This window comes from Psilocybe cubensis, chromosome 4 (genome assembly GCF_017499595.1).
Source record: "Psilocybe cubensis strain MGC-MH-2018 chromosome 4, whole genome shotgun sequence".
Taxonomy (NCBI): domain Eukaryota; kingdom Fungi; phylum Basidiomycota; class Agaricomycetes; order Agaricales; family Agrocybaceae; genus Psilocybe; species Psilocybe cubensis.
The window spans coordinates 930,600-951,531 of record NC_063002.1 but is presented as its reverse complement, the minus strand read 5'-3'; the positions used below and the strand labels follow the sequence as shown (position 1 = coordinate 951,531).

Below are 20,932 nucleotides of genomic sequence, written 5' to 3'. Positions count from 1 at the left end.
ATTGAAAACAAATAAAAAGACGGGCCAAAGAAGCACAATAAAGAGATAAAGAACGGTGAAAAAGCTTGGAAATTTCAACAACGACGATTGCTTAAATTCATGTGCCACGTGACGTTAATGGATGAGCAAAGCGTAACGATGTGAAACTTTGATTTTCAAAGTTAACCATGCTAGCAGTGTACCCGTACTTTGCACGGAAAGACGGGAGGCAATTTATTATGTTATTTTCCCAGTGTCACCATGTTTTCAGGCCCGATTACAGTGTTTTTAAGCTTCGATTACAACATCTTCAGGCATTTTTCCAATTTCTTGATTTGGAAATTTGTATTTCAAGAACGCCTGAAGCAAGGCTGAGATTTTTATAATTCGCACTATATACGACTCTTTCAGGGTCAAATAGGTGATTAACCATGCAAACCACCCGAGAACCTCTACTTTTTGCCTGCTCTTCTCTTGTCTTTGGCCTTTTCTCTCTCCATTGCCTTTTCTTCTGCCCGTTCACCTTCGATAGACCCAAATACACGACGCATGCGTTCATTATATGCGCGATCCTTTTCAATCTGCTTCTTCTGTTCCACACCTGCAAGGAATCTGGCGTCTTTTCTCAGCTCTCTGATGGCGCCTTTCCTCTCCTGTTTGTACTGGTTGCGCAATTTGGAGGCCTGGTTCTTTTCATGATCAGGATCTTGCCTGCGCAGGTAGTTCGACGTAGTAGTTTCAAACTTGGGAATGTAGGTTGGGATAGGGATAGGCCTATGTGCTTGTAGACACAGCGGCTTTCTGGCTTGATGTGAAAATTTGAGCAGTCGTTGAAGGGAGTCAACGAGTTTCCCAAGTTGTGTCTAGGGTAGCAGAATAAATTAAGTAAAGAAAAAGAAGATGTGTAAAATTTCTACCTTGTGGCCGTCGAAAAGATGTTTGCTATCAAGATTTTCGAGGACAGCTAACACAGGCTCATATAATTCAATGAAACCATCAAGGCCTTTATACAAACCGGCAAATTCCCCAAGTAATCCGAAGGAAAGCGAGAGCAAGTCCGCCTTTGCCTGCTCGTCTGAATCATCAGATTCCATAAGTGTCGTCAAGTTTGCCTTTCGGGCTACGAGCGATTTTTTAACTTTAGCATCCATGGCGAGTTTTTGGCATAATTTTGATCGGAAGTCGGGTGAAGGGAACGAGCCAGGAAGATCGGTGACGCGCTCAAACGGATGCGGTGCAAGGAAAAGAACGGTATTTAGGAGGAAATTGATTACTTCTGGTACAAGTCGCTTCGAGAGTGATTCGTATTGCAGGAACAGAGTGGACAAAAACAAACCACTTGCAATATCGCGCAATGTCCTCACCCGTCCCAAGCCAAGGTATGCACCTAAAAGAAGTCGCGTAGGGGAAACAACCGCGTGGTTGAGATCACTGGTCGGCCAGATAAGTCCAATTAATCGTAGGAGAGACAACTCTGGAATTCCAGGCCATGTTTTGGCATCAGGGTCGAGAGGGCCACGGGAAAGCCCTCGTTTCAGGTTTTTATGCATTAGATTTAGTTTGCTGTTGAAATGACGGGCAATTGGAATAGGATATGCTTTCGTTATGGCAAGGATGTGAGGGAATAAAGCTGTTATCAAGGAATAGCGGGGATTTGGAGGAGAGGCAATATATAGGACGTGATCGATGAGTATTGTTGCGAATGTCTGTTACCAGATAAAGTATGTGAAATGTATTTTAGAAAACTTGGAATTGCCTACCTGGAGCTTAAGTTTATTATCAGCCGCTAGACTTGTATGATACAAGGCACGTATTCTTTGCACCACTACGGGTACATCGTCGTCGTCAATGTCTTCAATGATTTCAAGGAATTCCTCGTGACTGCTGGGACATGGAAAAGTGAAAGGTAGTTCTTGCTTCGCCTTCTTTTTGCCCTTGGATTTTGTTTTTGCTGTTCTGCGAGGCGCAACAAGTTGTTCATGATCTCCCTCCTCTCCTTCTGATTCATCTGAGCCTTCAAGCTCGGAATTACCATCCTCATCCGATCCTTCTTCTTCCTCTCCTTCGTCGCTACCTTCTTCTTCATCCTCATCACTTTCCTCTTCGTCGTCTTCATCCGCAGCAACCTCACCTCCGAGGCCTGGTCCCAATAAACTTAGGTCTTCATTAGGATCGTCGAAATCATCGTCTAAGTCGTCTCCTCCTCTTTTCCGCTTCGCTTTTCCCTTTCCTCCTTCATCTTCGTCTTCGCTTTCGTCCAGACCCAACATACGCCTTCGGCGCCTTCTTTCTGCCTTTTCCAAGGCTTCTTTTGCCTCCAATGCCAATTCCTCTTCTGTCTTTGTTCGATCTTTGGGTTTGGCGCGTTTGTCAAACGCCAACTCTCGGACGTGTTGGTCATAATCATCGCCTTCGCCCGTAGGAATCAGTTTGGTCACTACAGTTTCGGCATCAACGGGTGGTTTGGGATATGGCCCCCCCTCTCGTACACCAAGCGGTATCATATTGCTACCACTAGACGAAGGGTCTGGCGCGAAAATTAGTTCTCGTAAATCCGCAAATTGATTATCGAGTTCGTGACGAATGTTATCGTCTTGGTCGCGTTCCATTTGTCGGCGCATCTAGTGCAATGAAACGTAAGTTACCTGATGTAAGTAAGAGAGGGATGAAAAGTACTTTATGCTCTTTACTTTTGGCCATTACTTCGGCCATGACCTCAGCCTTCGTTTTCTTTCTCGCAGGCTAAGTTGAATAGGTCAATAATGGCTTAACTGAGCTATTGGTTATACGCACCCCTTCTTCCTCTTCTTCCGGTTCGTCTCCAAAGCCGCCAAAATGTGTCCTACTGACAACATCTCGGGCAATTTGACCTAGACCAACATAACTATATTGCACTAGTCGGAATAGACTCCATCCTTACCATGCTTATCTTCTTCGTCGCTATCTTCTTCCAGTCCAACGTCGTCAAAGTCGTCCATTTTTGATAAACTTTGACCATAGTGTGTGAGGTCATCCTCGTCCTCCAGATTGAACGCCATTCCCTTCGAAGCCCGTTGTCTCTCCTTGGTGAAGCGTTCCAGCATACGTTCTTCCAAGCTCATAGTAGGATCATTTTCACCGAAACGTCGATCGACAATGCCACCAGCTCTGTCTTTTTCTTCATATTCCTTCAACAACACTTTCTTGCGCTGAGGATATTTGATTGTAAAGGTGGCCAGAGAAGGAATCGACCGCTTGGCGTACCTGATCAAGGTCAGCCTGCTTGCTTTTTGCAGGCCTTCCGGTGATTCCCTTCAGTCTTCTCCCTCCAACATCGTGTTTCAACTTTGTGACCTTGACATCAAAAGGATTGAGACGCTGGTGGATCTCTTCGAGCTTTGCAGCTTTTTTCTCCTTGTCTTTCTCTAGAGGTTGACCGCGCTTTCTTTTTTTGCTATTCGGAGGTCCCGTTAGCCCTGCTTTATTGAGAGCAGCTTTTAGCTGTGATAGCTGCGATCCTTTGGCCATTCCAAAGACTGCAAGCTATATGTGTACCAGAGCGAGATATTTAATTTCAAAATGAGAAATTTGTGTGACTATCAATCTGTGACGCAAGTGACGATGACAGTCATAGCCATTTGCGAGTCGCCGCTCAATGTGTTGTACAGAAACCAATCTTCCAGGGCTTTGAATTTCGACTGCGCCTTTGATTAAATTCTTTTGCTCGAGAATGCTGTATCATTCATACATCATTCAAGGTTTATTACGAGCAGAAAAGACGGGGTTATGCTCGCTTGATGGCATCACCCTAATGGGGAGGTAGGCTCACGTGGTACCACAACCGTAGTTGAGCGGAGTGGCGAGCACTGAGCAGAGCACCACTATATTGTCACTCATCTATCCATCCTACATTATACATCCTATACTCCTCAATGGCGTCTAACGACAGTGCTATCACAAACGTTATACCCTTTTCCGTGCATCCTTTGAATACACGCTCCCCCGAAATCTCGACGGCGTCGACACGCGCGACAGCTCTCGATGTCTGTTACTCAGTTTACGGAGAAAGCCCTGTGTCCGCAGATACAGTGGACAATTTCTATGAAGCTAACGCTCGTGAGTATAATGTTCTCTGATCGCTCAATGCATTCTAATCTTCTAATTCTTTAGTGTAAGTCCTTAGTGTTGCTCGCCCACCTAGGCACACGAAGTCTAATCCAACCCGATCCCTAGTTATGAAAATCCATTCATTACTGCCACTTCCCGCTCTGTTATAGGCGATATACATAGGCTATCGCGCCAGTTGAGCTCCGTAGATGTGCCGAGACCCTTGGCCGTGATTTGCACACTCTTTCGTTTGCGGGTTCCAACGTCCAATGACCTTCTATTTGAGGCTTTGCGGGTTTGGACTGACGTCGTGGATATCTGCGAGAACGAATCATTTGGTGCGTTATGCAAATGCATAAAAAGTTGTGCACAGTGATTTGATAACGCTGCAGATGGCCACCGTAAAGCAATTGTTGAACACACCCTTAATATTTTGGTCCTTCCGGGGATCCACCGTGAAGGGTCGATATCGCACACTGTCAATAACTCGACCGACTCCCTCGTAAATATACACGGGTCTCCAGTTTTACCCTCACTATCGCAACCCTTTATCTCTCCCTCTTTACCTATCCCTGGGACCTCGTTAGCATTCCCTTCTCCCCTGCATTTCAAACTGAGGATAGTCACTCGGCTGTCCTTCAATGAACAGGGACTCGTCACTCATCATAGGGATATATGGGACATTAAAGATGTCATGGGTTTATTGCCTGGAGTTTCATTAGCACAGTGGATTGGCACAAGAATTGCAGCAACCGGCTTATCGTATATTTCAAAGCTCTTCCCTGGCAAAGCGCATCGCCATACGGAACTCCCGTCCCGCTCTTTAGAGGGCGCAGATCTCGAGCAAGGAGGCAGGCCCTTAAAGGCGGACCAACTCGCCACTTAGCACATATCCGGCTTGGCCCCAAAGCGAGGTGCTAATTCGACTAGGAACGTGGTGCAGGATTGCCTGCGTTTCTGCGTAGCGGTCGCATTTTCACACCAACGGCAGAATTCCCGACTCCTCAAAACCTTTTCGATTGCGTGATTGTTTTCGCGCATTTGGATCTCTCTCTCTCTTACCTACGACATGCAGGGGTTGACACAAGAGTAGATTGTAGCGCAACCGCCTTTGCGCACCGCGTGGCCTTTCTTGCCAAATAAGGCAGGGTCATTCTTCTGGCTGTCAGACATCACCTCCCGTGGTATGATCGCATAGAGATGTCCAAATATCCCGGGCGACACCTGCGGGACCTGGATCTCGAGTCATTCCTGCCGAATAATCATTGGCAGCAGTAACAGACAACGTTCATACGGGAAAGAAGGCCGACGCACCAAGGCTATGCCAAAGAACCTTTCCACCGTACTCGACAGGCACTGGACTGGGGTGAGAGGATAATTACGCACTGCATAATTATAGTCGCGTTTCATGGGTGCATTTGAACATCCCCCTGATATTATGACAGTTTCGCCACTTTCTAATTGCTACATTATTCCTAGCATTTTACATACAGTAATGTAATACACGTCTTGTAAGTTAAGCCGTCCTTATCCATGACCACTTCTCCCTTTTGCAATTTGCGAGATTGGAGTCATACTGATATCCCATCCTTCTTCGATTGCATCCCAATTTAAAACACTCGTACCAGCTTATCGGGCATTTGAAGCACATGCCCCGTGGATATTTGCTCTACCTTAGATCTACTACCTTTCTACATACTACCTTCCTTCGGAGTTGCTGTCGAGACGGCGAATCACTAAGCGTAGCACCGCCAAAGCAACCTGTACCGTAGTCAGTGCATGCAGCATCACACTTTTCACCTTCTGAAGGAATTACAATGCTTACCGTATAGTACTGTGATTATCGTTGTACCAGTTTCAGAGTCATGGGAAATTATTGTAGCTAATGGATAAGAATGCCAAGGGGTCATGAATAAATCGGCGGTAACAGTGACACGTCTGACCCACGACATTGATCACAAAAATAGGCAAGATCTCGGGTTGAACTCTTCTGACTTTGATTCTAACCCTCTCCGAGCTTCTGTTCAGGCCACATCTCACCTCTTTAGAAGGACTTCTTTAATCGGTGCCTTGCGCCCGAAGCCCTTCTGGGCAGTTTTAGATAACTATGACGCCGCGGGTCCATAGCTTCTTTCACAGCACAGTGAGAAATCCAACTCAGAAAATCCGCTGCGTCTCATGCCGAGAATTAGCACGGGCGTTCCTCAAGTTATTCATGCTTCGCACTATCTATGACTGGACCTAATGCCCGACGCTGACGGAAACACCCATAGCGTCGATTCAGCGTTCTGTCTTCGAAATCTTCCACGGGAGTACGAAGTTCGATTTTGGGTAGGTCGGTGAGCCAATTCTGGGCCACTTGGACCAAGAGTACTGCGCCGTCAACTCATTCACAATTATTTTTGGTCGTGCTATCGGGCACAATCCACTTACAATTGCAAAGTACTTGCCTACTGCGGAAGAAAATACGGTTATTCGACGATACGGCAACAATTCAATTTGTGGCATTGTGCAGAGCAGTAAATACACACGGCAAAACACGGCACATCCGTCAAAAAACCCACTACGGTACTGCTCCCCACTCTAAACTCTCTAGTCGTAATTGCATTCGCTGGCAGAAAATCAGGACAACATTCAATTGGATATGCGGTATGACTGCTCACGGTTTAAAATGAACACTGTGCTATCATCTGCCAGTATTAGCGCACACTCATTTTTGGGTGTTCCTTGGTCTTTAGTGAAATCTTTGGCTTCCATTTACCGCCGGAAGCCACTCCAAATCCCATCCATGTTTGCCTAGCGCTCCAACGCCCTCCGATTCTGTGTCGGTACATCCACGTATGTCTAAAATGGTCCGTTCCGCAAAGTTATCTGCATCGTTGAGATTTGGTGAAGATCTTGGGTAGCTTATTTTTATCTTTAGGGGTCCAGGAAGCAGTAGACAAACGAACCCAACTTGACTAACATGGAGTAAATTTCAATCTCCCATTCTGTATGTCTTCACGCAGTGCTTCTGGCATACTAGCATAACATACCAAGTTCATCCGTGATGAGTGGTCAGAGCCACAGAGTTCCCGAACCCCCCCTCTTTCTACGCTACCCGGCGCGCGTCAAAATGAGTATTTTTCATTTCGATACTGATACGAAAGCTGCAAGTACCATTGTGACCACGCAGCTATACCATAGTTCTACACTCTTCCTAGTTTTGCCTTGTCGCGGCATTCCCCTAGGTACCCACGTGGTCGTGGCAGTATATCCAGACGTCAAAGACCTTGTGCTGAGTGCTTCTATATTTCAAGCTCTTTGCCACTTCCCCCGAGTATGCCGGGGTTCCAATATTAGAACATTCAGCATTCACTGGATAAGAAGGTTTACCCCTCTGTGTTTTCGATCGCTCTCACCTCTTCATGTACGTATTCTAATGTACCCGTGACTTGCTTTTCGAGGGCACTGAGTAGCGGTCTAAAAACACCTGCCGCGTTCAATTATTCCGAGCGTTCTGTCTTGCTTGCTAGCATGACGGGGAATGGGGAAAATCCCTCACTTAGATTCTGGGCAATGCATTCACCCGCAGAACATTTCTGGGCTCCACATGGGGATCTTCCTCTTAACTTTGTAAATGCAAGTCTTTCTATATGCGACTACATTAAGCGAGATGGTCAGGTCTTCCGCGATATTCAAATACTGTGCGTGTGTATCCCGGGCCTTTGTTTATAAAATTTTTCAACCTTAAAGGTCCGAATCCACCTAATTTCAAAGCTATCCGCAGCTACATGTTTTCAATTTTGAGTTTAAAAAAAGAATAACAAACTGGCAGCGCCTGACCTGCGCGTTTCGTACTCTGAATGATAACTTGACGAAAACCATTTCTAAATACCCGTTGCGATTGGAGAAGTTTTGAATTCATTTCGTGTTGTGCATACTTGGATATTTTGGCATTCGCCTTGCCAGTTGAGGGTAAGTTCTAACCATCAGGCAGAAGGTTAAATCTCGCGGACAGTTGGTAATGGTCAATCTACGGTGCTAGGATGTTTATACACAAAGAAATTTATATGACGATAATTAGGCGCCTGGAAATCGAGGGTCCATCCAGTAAAGGCAAATAAGTTTGATGGAAAAGGGGTATCCGGTTCGAAACTCAGTCTATATCCTTGAGGCATAGTCAGAATACGTTATCCATAATCCGAGACGATTAGTGAAAATTGGGAATAAAGAGACGAAAAAGACACGGACCCAAAACATTCGTCGTATGTGGATGTTTTGTGGTTCAAATGACGTTGAATTAATTAAAGCTATACAATATTCCGCTATTGTTGTTCTGACTTCACATACGGACTAGATACGGGCAGTGGCAAGGACGCCACTGAATTCTATTATTAAGACTTGGATTCGGAACCCGTTGTTCTGGAACGATATTTCTGACCAACTCTATTAAATTATTAATGACATATGTTGCAATGTGGGCACAGAGTAAGTTGTCCCTTGGCCAACGAGCGCTTGAGCGCCTAATATGTCCACTGCATTTTCATTTTTCCCTCGGGTGATTTGATCTCACGAAATGCAATGTCTATCTTTCTACGCAGCGGCGGCACTACATAATTATTTTTGGAGAAGTATTGTAGATTTCTCAGACTTATCGAATGCCTTTTTAATGTTCGTGCAAAATTTTGAATCCTAACACCATCTACTCCACCAGCACCTCTCGAATTCAAAAATGAACTCCAAAAATCTCGTATGGGTGATAGCGCGGGCCGCATTCCTGGGAATCCCAAAGGAGATAAATTCATATATATATATTAAGGTCCCCCTGACACCTACATTAGATAGTTTCTTACTAGTCGAGACAATTCGCACGACATTTCTGTACTACTACTAGGCCAGCTTTCTACCGGTTATTGCCATATAAAAAATCGTATTACATACGGCGGACTTTGAATGCATCTGCCATCCGCTCACTTCACAGCTTTGAAGACAATGTACAACTTGCGCACAGGCCTATCTGGTACATGCGACATTTTTCTGCGGTATACTTCTAGTTATGCAACGAAGTGTTTTTTGAACACCCTTGAAGACTCTCCCCTATACAGACAGTGATTTTTGTCAGTTCCGGATACTTCAGCAAACGCTCAGCTTCAGTGCTATCATTGACTCAAGTACTCCGAATTGGTAATGTTGGATGGCTATTGATAACCTCACAAGCGTACCCAGTTGATTCGTGAGTCAAACCTGCCAAAATACTGTGATGACTTCTTGGGACGACATAAGGCGTTAGGAACACAAGTTAGTCGATTTGTCTGACTTGAAGTACATCGCACGTCAAATAAAGACCGGAATACGGGTTCCAACGGGATTCGGAACTTATGATTCCGTGACCGAAGAAATACTGGTATTACAACTTGACAGGAACAGCAGAACAGCACCCGTAAAGTGGACAAAGGCATCACCACCATGCGCACCCCGCTCGCGAGTAGATACTCACATCCCACGAATGCAGAGGTTTGGACAACATGGGACGTTGGTTCGACAGACGTTCTCAAAATTCGCTGCATGAAGTATGTCTACACTGAAACACCAATTTAATTCGACAGAGAGGCAGGTTGCAACCGACGCGCCGGGGGTCTGGCACTCAGAAGGAACGCTGATAAATGTATGGTGCTTACCAAAGGCCGGTGTGTATGCTTGGGAGGACTCGACTAGGACGGCGAAATACCTCGCAAGGAAAGATCCCGTGTCAAGTATTTCACGCTGAAATCGTCTGATTGTTGGTCCATCAAACAGCCTGCTGAATGGACACTGGCTAAGACAATAGAAGAGTAAAAAAGTGCGCTGTCTGATTCCTTTAAGACGCCAACGAACTAGCAGGTGCGCCATTTCTTGCATGTTGACAACAATCAAAGGCAAACAACTTGGTCATTTTACAGCGTCCCAGTGAAAGGTCCACCTTGTAAATGGATGTCACCACGCGTACTACAGCGTTGTGGCTCAAAGTAACATGCGAAAACAACTATCTCAAAGGGAAGAGTCAAGCCTTCACAATCGCAAATTCGTTTTCCGCTAGATAGTAGGCCGTCTCCCCGTACGTGGTGAATCTGGCTTCTAGATATTTGCAAAGAACGCAATCCACGTAACGAACGACCGTGGAAGGTGTCATTGATTTAAAGCAACTGTCTATTTATATTGCCGAAGCAAGGAGGGAAGAAAGGAACTATGAAAGAGAGCGTCGTATTGAGATCTCAGAAGGCGAAGGCTCGTCTTGATAGATCCCCGAGATACACGGTTATGAAGACTCGTCTCGTCGTTATATTATCCACAATACACACTTCAAATTTAAAAACGCCATGAGATTCAATTGGGTGAACACAAGGTGCTTATGTATATTGAGCTAGTCAGTTCTTTTTTTTCAAGTTCCATTCTCTTAGAGACCCACAAAACGACTCCCAACTGCCCGGCGTAACCTGAGATGCTATCTTCCATGGAGAGAAGCCGATGTGACTGTCAAAACCCCTGTGGCTGGGATCAGTACACAATATTTGTACTTTTGTACCCACAGTATTTGCCTGAATAGGGCTCTGTTGGCTTTGGCCCTGTGGTAGATCTTGGTTATTGCTTCGGACGCGAGTAAGTCGGTCTATATTTTTATTCCTACACGCCACCTGCATTGTGCTTCAATGGCTAGCATTTAAAAAGGCTAACTGCTCACTTGGGATGAAGGACGTTAGTCGGAGGGGATGGTGGCAACGCGAGTCGGAATTGAATACTCCCATGGACGTCTTTTCAAACACAACGCCACCGTAGTATTTTGAAAATGACGAGGAACCTAATTCTCATGTACTCGCGTCCTAAGTCTCGCACTGGCGACGCCGATATTCAGCGTGGTTTAACGGGTTCCGGATGAACGCGTGTGAGCGTCATGTCTAGCTGTGGCGTTCAATGACATTCAGGTTTGCATCGAGTGAGTAGCACGGGAAATGGGATTCGATCTTAGTACCAATGACTTCCTTGAATCGCGAACGATAATTTCAAACAATCATCAAGTCCGAATATCCATGGAACACGAATTGTGGGTGTCCACTGTCAATGAAGATCTGCATATGAAGGTTCCGAGCGCATAGGATCCGGATCCGCCCCGGCGATTACACAAACTACTAGACGTCGCCACTGTGACTTTATAAATAATATAGCCAATTGCCTCACTGGTGGGTGACTGCGAATACGTAAATTAAAGGATTCCGAGCCTAGCGTGGTGTGCTTTACCTTACACAATCGAATTAGAGGTACGCCGTGATAAAGTTAAGTGAACGTCGGCTGGATAAAGCCTCTGACGTTCATGTTAGTTTTTTATTCACCCTGTCATTCGGCAACGAAATTATTATCTAAAACAAAAGATCGCCAAATTGTAGAAATGAACTTGGTATAATAGTATTGCATTGCCGAAAGAAAACTAAATCTCGACTTTGAGGTGCATTCGATTTCAAACATATCTCTATGGCGTGTTGCTTGATTTACACTGCAGCGTGCAGTGCACTGGACTTGCAGTTCCACTGCAGAAGTGAAGAAGGCTTACAGGCAATGTTCCCCTGGTCATCACGAACTTCCCTGGATGTCGCATTGCATTGCAATCTGTTCGTTTTACATTTCTCAGCCTCGCTCCGCACATGTACGTGTGCTGAAGCAGGAAAATTTTTGTCAGGTTTCTCCACGCGTGCCGCAGGCGCAGACTCTATTCCAGTTACGTACTAGGTTCACGAAGTGTGTATATAAATAGCCTGAACTTCTCATGTGAACACTTGCTTTCCAATTTATCTGCAGAGTTTCATGGGCAAAGTCTACAGTGACGTGAGTGTATACTTTAAGTCTAGGTCTTTGAGGAGCAGATAAGGTAACTTGGGCAACTTATCTGCGTCCGGGAAGCAAAAGTGCTGGGCGAATATAGATAGGGGTCAATGCATCGACGCGCCTCGTTGACGCGGCAGCGCCGCGCGCGCCAAATTACGAGTTTGTCGTGTATACCGTCAACCCTCTCGTGGTTATTCTAAATGACATAAACGCGTTCTAATTTCTGTTCTCATCGCTTGGAAGTTCCATTAGCAGGACGCGCTTTTATCGGCACAAGCTAGTGTAAATACAAATTATGGATTTAATTTGCTCCCTCCCAGTCCTTCTCGAATGTCTCTTTTGCACTTAGACTAGTGTGGACTCTAGATAATGTGTATAAACTCTTCAGACAGGGGCTTCAAGCTTCCAAATTAGGAGTGGTTTAGAGCGATAATGAGTTTGTCAGCAGTATGACAACACCTACCTAACCTAACCCAACTTTCCCGTGCGGAGTCTGTTGTCCCGTCGTACTCTTAGCGCTACATATGAGTTCAGGGCCTATTATCAGCTGGATTCGACGCTCTCAGGGACTACCTGCCCCATGGGCTTTATGTAAAGTGAAAAGGCTAGAGCATTTCTATTTTGGTCAACTTTTTATATAAATGCTCATGTCCATGTCTGAATTTAAGCTCTTTACACCGTGTGGACGAGTGTGAGCGTTGCCGAGGCCTATTTCACCTGAATTTTTCGGCGCAAGTGACCAAATGGCGTGTTTTCGTTTGTGTGTTACATATTGGGGAGCCTACAATCCATTTAGCCCACCGACGAAGCTGCCAAGTGAGAGGCGTTTTCATAAGGGAGAACAGATAAAGGTATTATAAATGAGCTCGTCATTGCCGTGCGATCCGAACGGCCCATAAGACGGTAGGAGATTATCCATACTTAAGACGGCGAAAGGGTAAGAAGACGACTGCAGGCGCGCCGGAGTGACTGTGGGCGGTGGGCGGTCTTGAGGGCGTCTACTTTTTTGGTTCTTCGTGAGATTTGTATGGCACAAAAGAGGGGTGTGGAGGAAAGTAAGCGGTGGCGGGACCAATTCTGCCACCGGGCACGCATCACCATCGGCATGCGCTCAACCGAAATGGCGTGCGCGTATCGATAAAATTTGCTGCCGCTTCACTCTCTTCGCGCCTGCTTCCCCCCTCCTTTCCCCTTCCAGAAAGTATTCAAGTTGGATCCGTCAATCTCATTTCGATCCGTTCTCGATCTCACCAGTATGGTTTCCATTCACGGATGGGGCCTGGGTGGTCTACGTAGCAGCGGTTAATCTGCAGCGTCGAGCCTGCATACCAGAAAAGCCCAAGAAACCGCTCGGAGACCGCGTTAGTAATTGTAATGGATGAGCGTCACAGCGTTGATTTTTTTCTCTCTTTCTTCCATATTTATCTCTCATTCGGCCTGGGGAAGTGGTGCGTTGCTTTCATGTTGGTCTGGGGGAGCACTTGAATGCTCTTTGACAATCCTTCAGGCGTCCTAGCTAGCGAGCCAGGATGCGTCAATAGACTCTGGGTCGGCATCCCGGACCGGCCATACAAGCATGCGGGCTTCGACAAGATAACCTTGGTCGGGCCTGTTTGTTTGTCAAGGGAGAATGCTATCGAGGTACGGAAATGGATGGAACGAAGACGTGTATAGTTGTGTGGTCGGTGGAGCTCCACGTTTCCCGGTGCATTCCAGTGGTAAAAAGATACTCCATGAAGTTGGCGGTGTGTGTGTATGGCGTAGTGCGTTCATGTTCCCCACTTGCTTTGGAGGGAGGGCACAGTTTCAAACAAACCCTGACGCGTACCGCTTAGTAAAGTCGCCTTTTCAACTGTGCGATTAAGCGCGGCCTGCTAAGTAAGGGTCAAGGGGCAGTTTTCTTGCGTGCAAGTATTCTTCTGTAGAACAGGGGGAGAATGCAGATAAGGAAATATACGTAATAAGTTCAAGGGAAACCCGTCGAAAGGGACCGCAACCCTGTGCTTTCCCTCCCTGAAGGAACATGAAAATAGAACAATACGTCGGCGAAGGTTCGGTGGTACAGTATACAACTCAACAAACGAATGCTTTGGAATGGATGGTTGAATGAACAGTTGTATTTTGAATCGCGCTTTTTTACATTCTTCTGGGACGAGAAGGTGGCCTCTTTTTTAGGCTTAAGTAAATGCTGACGACGTTTTGCACACGCACGGATACACACACACACAAGCGTTTGGGGCAATCTTCGGTGGAAATGTATCTTTGGAAGTAAAGAATGAGGGACCAAGTTAAAATTTCTCTCCACAGGATGCTGTCGAGGCCCCCTACTCTATTCAATTTCGACCATGTGGGTACTTATAGCGGCCATGACTAATTAAAAGAAAGTAGACAGCGGAGCAAAAGGCAAAAAACATACTACCGGCCCATTCGCTTTTTTCATACGTGGTGGAACTATATGGATGGTGCGGCGGGCAACATACACCCAGCCGAGGCTGTGACAGCTTGCAGTGGTGGGCGATTCTAGCCCCAAGTATGGCGATAGTTGTTGGCTATGTAGTACTTAGCACAGGAGGAGAATATGATCCGTTGAATTGCAAGATGTGTAAAGCGAATAGAAATAGTGAATAGATAAGAACGAAAGTGAATGGGCAAGGGAATCGCATGTTTGCATGGGGTGTAGGTATATATGTATGCCGGATTGCTTAAGCTTGTACATAAATGAAGGGGTAGTACTACTGACTAGGAGATGACGGCAGGTATCTATGTGGTATTTTTGTTTTAATAGTACAACAGAGGAATGCGGGCCCAAATGCGCATCGAAAGAGGAGATGAAAGCAAAAAATGACAGCCAGAAAAAGACAAAGGCGAAAGAAAGAACAGTCCGTCGCAAGATAGTCGAGGCTGGAGTAAGATGGACCGAATAAATACAGTTCAATTCGGAATACAGTCTGGCTGCCAGGGTCGTTGAAAGGACAAGAAAAAGACAACAAACAGGAAGATGGATGATACAAAATCGTGTTCAGTGCTTGTGTACAAGGGTTTGGGTATTGACGCGAATAAATAGATAGATAAAAAAGGTGGCGGCCCCGGCGATGGTGAAGAGTCATCGACAGATTTTTGAGGAGGGCAGGGGCAAGTGTAGTAATAAATAAGACGACGACGACCAACTTGACGGTGGCAGAGGATGGACGAGCTTCATCGCTGACCTAATGCGTGATGAATGCCCAAAATGCAAGACACTGATCACCCGTCGCTCTTCTTCTCAGTCAACCATCACCGCCTCCGCCTCTAGTGACTCATGACGATAGAGCAGGAACTGCAGCGGCAACTGGTCCCGGACTCGACACAGCCGACGCGTTCTCCGATGGTCCAAAGAAGTCAGGTTGTGTTTGCAGCTGCAGCTGTGAGTGGCCAACAGCAGGACTGCCGTGCACGCTGCCGCTTCGACTTCCGGGCAGTGCCTGGGTTTGCGAGAGAGCCGGCGATGGTGCAAAGTATGCTCCAGGTGAGGTATGTGATTTTCGGGGGGTTGGGAGCTGGCTTTGTGGGCCATGAGACACGTTCATCGACGCGATGTCAGAGAGAGGGTTGTTGGGGAGGCGGATTCCACCGTCGCGGGGAGGCGACTGTGAGTCGCTTCGTGACAATGGGTAGCTTTGCTGGATAGGAGAGTTGAAAGATGTCGGGGGCGCTGACCCAGAAGAGTAAATGGACACTATGAAGGAAACCCAAGATCAGAACACGGTTCGCCACGCATTCAATGTCGCGAAAACGCACCATTATCATCCCAGTCGCTTGCGCCGCTGCCAGAATGAACAGAACTTGACGAGGATACAGAACTGCGCCTCAGAAGAGCACCGGTGCCATACTCGCGGGGTTCCTTCTTCACCATCTTGGACTGCTTTGGGCTGACACTTGGATTAGGTCCAGTGGTGGCTTTGCTTTGCTTGCGTGCCTTGTTACCGGCTCGGAGCTCGTCGAAACGGAGAGGTCTAGGTCGCAGATGGGTTCGCTCGTAGAGACCACACTTGTTGCATACAATCTTGCCCGGGTTAAGGGTACTCCTTCGCCATGAAGGGGGCTCGGTTGTGTGGCAGTTGAAGCATCGACGACGGAGATACTGGGTTTCTTTTGAAGCGGCATCGTCAGTGTGTTGGACGGGAAGACCTGTATGGGGAGAAAGATAGGACAGCGACATGGAGCCACAAACACCGCCAGAAGAATTGGGACGGTAGAAAGAGGTCTGGGAGGGGACCATAAGGGGCGCACCCTCTTCGAGCTTGATGTTTGCGCCATCGTCAAAGTCGCGGTATGAGGAGTGGGGAGAATTGGACATGGATGGGATGAAATCGTGGGCCGAGTCCATGTGGTGGGGTTCATTGTAAAGATGCTCTCCGCGCGAATATTGCATACCATTTCCGTGCTGCATTTGCTGCAAGTGCATCATCTGCATCTGCTGCTGCTGCTGCTGGACGTACTGCATCGGCATCGCGTCTTCGTGGTCGCGTCGGACATAGGGAAAAGTGGCACGACGCATCATCGAAAACTCTGAAGGCCTTTGTTGTTGCTGCTGTTGCTGCTGCTGGGACCAGTTGTCGGACTGGTGGCTGAAATTGGGAGACAGGGACTGCTCAGGGATGTCGGACTCGTAGAGCTCCTGGAGCAGAGAGCCACGGGAGCTGTTGTTGCTGGTGTTGTTAAAGGCATACGGGTGTGTGTTTGTAGAGGAGTTCTGAGACCAATAGGGGCCAGAGGATGGTGGGACAACAACAGCGCCTGCATTATCATCGTCAGTGGGTGCGAAGATGTTCTGGACGGGGTGGTCTATGTCGTGCTTGAAATCAGGGGCAAAGTGCATGTCGGTGGGAGAGGGAGTGCGGGGAGTGGAGGCGTCAGAGTAGGTTGTGTAGCCGTCGAAGGAGAGAGAGTCCATGGTGAGCCAAGGGAGTGCTTCCTGTCTGCAATTTCCGTTTGTCGTTTTCAATGGCTGAGGATGTGAACCGCCAGGGTTTCCCTCTCCTAATAAGGAAGTCCTCTCAAATCTCCACCACTCGATCAGATCCCATCTGCCTTCCATATGGGGTTCTCCCGGCCCCCGACTCTCTGCCACTCTCCAGGCCCCCAGCCACCCTCTTCCCCTCAGCGACCGTCCCAAACATCCCCAAACAGTCCCGTTCTTCTGGGTCCACCAATCACCGCGGCTCCTCCGTAACACCCCAGCTGCCTCTGGCTGTGCCCCCGTCGCTGCCACTGTCCATGCCACTCTCCTTCCATCTATCCCTCCCTGGGCGCTCTTAGTCTATCTGCGTCCTATCTGAATACACCAAGCCACATCCCTGAAACAATTCTAATCCTTCTTTCAAAAGATACTCGCATCTCTTTCTCAGCTACCTCTATTTAGCGCTCGCTCTGCGTTTCGCCAATGCAGCTACAGCCTTAAAGCAACTGTGGCACCTATCCATTTGTCATTCATTCATCGTTAATTCTGGCTTTCCTTGTGCTTGTACTCTTTGTCCATGCGTTTGAACTTGAAGCCTGGCGAATCCGAGTATTTTACTCCATGTCACTCCGACATTCTTTCCAACTCAATGAGCTGGTGGCAGTTCGGCCAATTTTATATTATCCCAATGCCCGTCGCGTTTCGACATTTTCCTGCGCCATTTTTTCTTTCTGGTATTCTCGTCTTCAAGTCTCCCATGGCCCTTCCCGCACACAGGAACCAAGAATTTAGAGCAAAAATAGACGCCCTTGCCGGTTCTCACACACTTCAATCACGTCACCGACAATGACTTGCCAGAAATGCCTCTTAAGATCTTGGGTCAAGCCTCTTGGTGCGTCAATCTCAGTCCTTCTCGTTTTGGCTTGTCCTTGTCTATTTTCTGCATACTCATTCCTCACGCTCACGCTAATTGATGCACCACTCTATAAACAGTCGTACGGGGCAGCCAGAGGGTAAGGAGGGGATGAGATCACCTTCTTCGTGGATAAGATACTTTTAGCGTTGGAACGCTGAAACACATACGAATGTCTCCTTGTGGTCTCCACCATGTCTTATCTTAATTATTTCAGTCTTCTGTTGGCTTCGGTCTGAACGATTTTCGCACCCAGTTGGCTCAATCGTTTTGTTCCTGCGTCGCTCTTGGAGCCAATCGTCGTATACAGGTACAGCCTTTTACATTTTGTGCACGACCAACAGATTCTTCTTCAATTATGGAAGACTATGCAATATACATCATGAAATTGTCATCACTACTCCGAACATGGAAAATCAAAGCTGTTGAGTCGTGTTCTCTTATTCCTTTTCTGCTAAGCCACTTTTATCGGTCGAAATAGATAATAAGTTCTCTAAAGAACGTCTATTAATTGACAGCGATATCGACTCATTGCGACTGTTTCTAGTTCCAACTAGAATTAATCGTTGCGCTCTTTACTGCCATTCGCTTCTCGCAGAGGAGCAACATGTCCTCCATGGCCGCGAGGCTATTGTAAAGCAAGTGATAAGGATGGAGTTTCAAGGCAAAGTTTGCCTCTCTTCGGAGCTAACGATAAAACCAACCATGGATCGCCTTAACCTAATGAGCATCCATCATCATGGGGTCTACGCTCCATTATTTTTCTCTCTCATCATCAGAGTCGATTGTGATGTGCTTCGGCATTAAGAAGCATTGAGCAGTGCTTTCAAACCTGATTTTATATTGGACCCCAACGCAAAGCTGAGCACTTTTTTTTTGATTTAGATGCAGAACCCAGACCATGATACATCATCAACTCGACAACACGTTTCAAAACAATATATCTTATCTGCGCGTAAGTATGTAAATCTGCGTCAGGTCCACGAGTCCCACCCTTAGAGCTAGCCATACGAACCTGAACGAGATTTTCCGAATTCATTGGGACGGAATCAAACATTGACATTATTTTTGGACGAGACTTTTGGGGTAGCGCAGCATCTGGTAGCGCACCCCTTGCGAATCCATCATCAGCTGGAAACCGGATCGTATTTTTCCCGGACGAGAAAGCTTGAGTTGTTGACCTTTTTTTTCTCTCATCCGAGCCTCATACCATCAATCTTATCGCAAACTCCATGTATATGTCTATTTGCTCTCTTCTCACATTCTGGTTTTTCTCCCATTCTTTTCACGGATTTAACGCTGATTTTTTCAAAGTGATTCCATTCTGTCGCACATTTCGAGGTTTGCCATTTTCTTCTTTGGGATTGTGTTGGGGTTTAGCCTTGTGGGTCGTCTACCCCGCGCTGGTTTTTTCTCGGCATGCGTGCACGTACGGTGCGCCACTGGTTATTTGGGATTCTGCGTGGGTGGCCTTTTCGGGGGTGAGTCTTGTTAATTCGGTATCCCTGTCAGTGAGTTTTCTAACCAATGTCAAAGTATAGGTGTAACTATGCTTGTTGACTAGCCTTTCATATACACTATGACTACCATAACACCTTGGGAAAGCATATGCCCGAGATGAGAATTAGACGCTGGACTTGGTAATGAATTTTGAGTGTCGCTCAGACGCGCACTGCATTGAGCCACCAAATGAAAGCCTTCGATACAGCAATGATTATCTTTGCTATGGTTAAAAGAATATAGAATTCATTATCGTACCCCATTTTATCTTATCGGATCATAAATTCTGAAGGTCATAGCCTCGGGAAGACACAAGTCTCTAGGGAACACAGGAGAAATGCTATGTGATCATTCATTCATCCATCCGTTACCCTGTGTTCGAGGATGACGGCTGATCCTGAGATACTTGTTTACAGCGTTCTTGGGACCGAATCCTTCCGAGAGTTGTAGGCGCAGTAGTCGAGACATCTGATATCCAGAACGACTGCAAGCACAGTCAGATGCTGTCGGTATGACGTATTTCCGTTGCGACTAACCCTTTCAAGCGGAACCGTCAAGGCTGGTACTACTTGTAGATGACTCGCAATCTATTTATCGGTCCAAAACTTTACTATTCGCAACCGCCCAACTCGCATGACACAGATATGGCGACACATTATCAGACCATATAACGGGAGATTGGCCAATAATACGCTAGAACCCTCTCTCGATGCCGCCATCGAAGTGGACACTTTGTTGAGTGTCCAGTGATTGACCGCCACAGGAACTTTCCTGCTCAAGAATGATACTTGATCAACTTGTGCAAAATTCAGAACGCGGACGACATGGCCACTTCAATATTTCTAGATAACAATAAGATAACGTAGTCCAATCAACAAAACTGCGACCCTACCAACTTTTTCGCCCTCGCATCACGCTTAACAACGCAAATCATTGAGAAACATGATGATCTCAATTGCAGGACTATCTTTATGGAATTATGTTGAATTTGCCGATACTCTGTTCGATATTCCTCGATACCGGCAAACTAAAATACTGGCCTGGTTATGTACACTATGGGGTGACGCCCATATAGGCGCATCATGACGGACTTAGGCAACTCTTGAGCCCATAATTGAGGCAAGGGGCGGCTCTGTTCGCCCTTTGACGCGACATGCCGTCACGAGCGTGTCTACTTACCGGTCGGGATATAACGTGGAGATTTGTGGGATAGAAAAACTTGGTTACGCGCATGGCATGGCCCGTATGATTTTAGTCAATTGCTATACAGTTTAAACACCTTTCATCAACCACTCGGAATACTGACTTCCTTCTTTGATAACACTCTGTAAGTAATATAATACAAATAGGCTTTCTTTGCTTTGTACATGCTCCGAGTTCAATGAGCTTGTTTATCTGCTATACTTGAAACTACAGCCCCCCAGCTCCGACTGTCCGTGCGTCAATTAACTTGTGCTGACTCATGCTCAAGAATCGAGAACATTCGAACTGGTGACCTGGATGACCTTGAACGTTTTGCAATGAACTTCGGTCGGTGCTTAGAGGGCTCGCCGCAGCTTCGGCCCCCTCCCCGCCCCTCTTATTGAACCTTATTATCCTGTATATTTTCTTCTGTATCGTCTTGGGGCACTTTTTGGCGTTATCTGTCCACTGAAACTTGCATACAGGCACGGAAGGCT

The 20,932-nt window shown here is 46.7% G+C and overlaps 3 protein-coding genes across 3 annotated transcripts; 1 reads left to right on the top strand and 2 right to left on the bottom strand.

The window, feature by feature from the left end:
- Nucleotides 1-431: 431 nt before the first annotated feature.
- JR316_0004410 (putative nucleolar complex protein 14) lies at nt 432-3,486 on the bottom strand (the record flags this gene model as incomplete). The annotated part of the gene is made up of 7 exons (XM_047890176.1): nt 432-842; nt 897-1,685; nt 1,740-2,600; nt 2,656-2,721; nt 2,773-2,849; nt 2,900-3,167; nt 3,223-3,486. 7 exons carry the CDS (start codon nt 3,484-3,486, stop codon nt 432-434), a joined length of 2,736 nt encoding a protein of 911 aa, XP_047749937.1.
- Nucleotides 3,487-3,890: 404 nt separating this feature from the next.
- On the top strand, nt 3,891-4,951 carry JR316_0004409 (uncharacterized protein; the record flags this gene model as incomplete). Its single annotated transcript, XM_047890175.1, has 3 exons — nt 3,891-4,074; nt 4,236-4,403; nt 4,458-4,951. 3 exons carry the CDS (start codon nt 3,891-3,893, stop codon nt 4,949-4,951), a joined length of 846 nt encoding a protein of 281 aa, XP_047749936.1.
- Nucleotides 4,952-15,197: 10,246 nt separating this feature from the next.
- Nucleotides 15,198-16,834, bottom strand: JR316_0004408 (GATA-type transcription factor sreA; the record flags this gene model as incomplete). Its single annotated transcript, XM_047890174.1, has 2 exons — nt 15,198-15,616; nt 15,679-16,834. 2 exons carry the CDS (start codon nt 16,832-16,834, stop codon nt 15,198-15,200), a joined length of 1,575 nt encoding a protein of 524 aa, XP_047749935.1.
- Nucleotides 16,835-20,932: the final 4,098 nt, after the last annotated feature.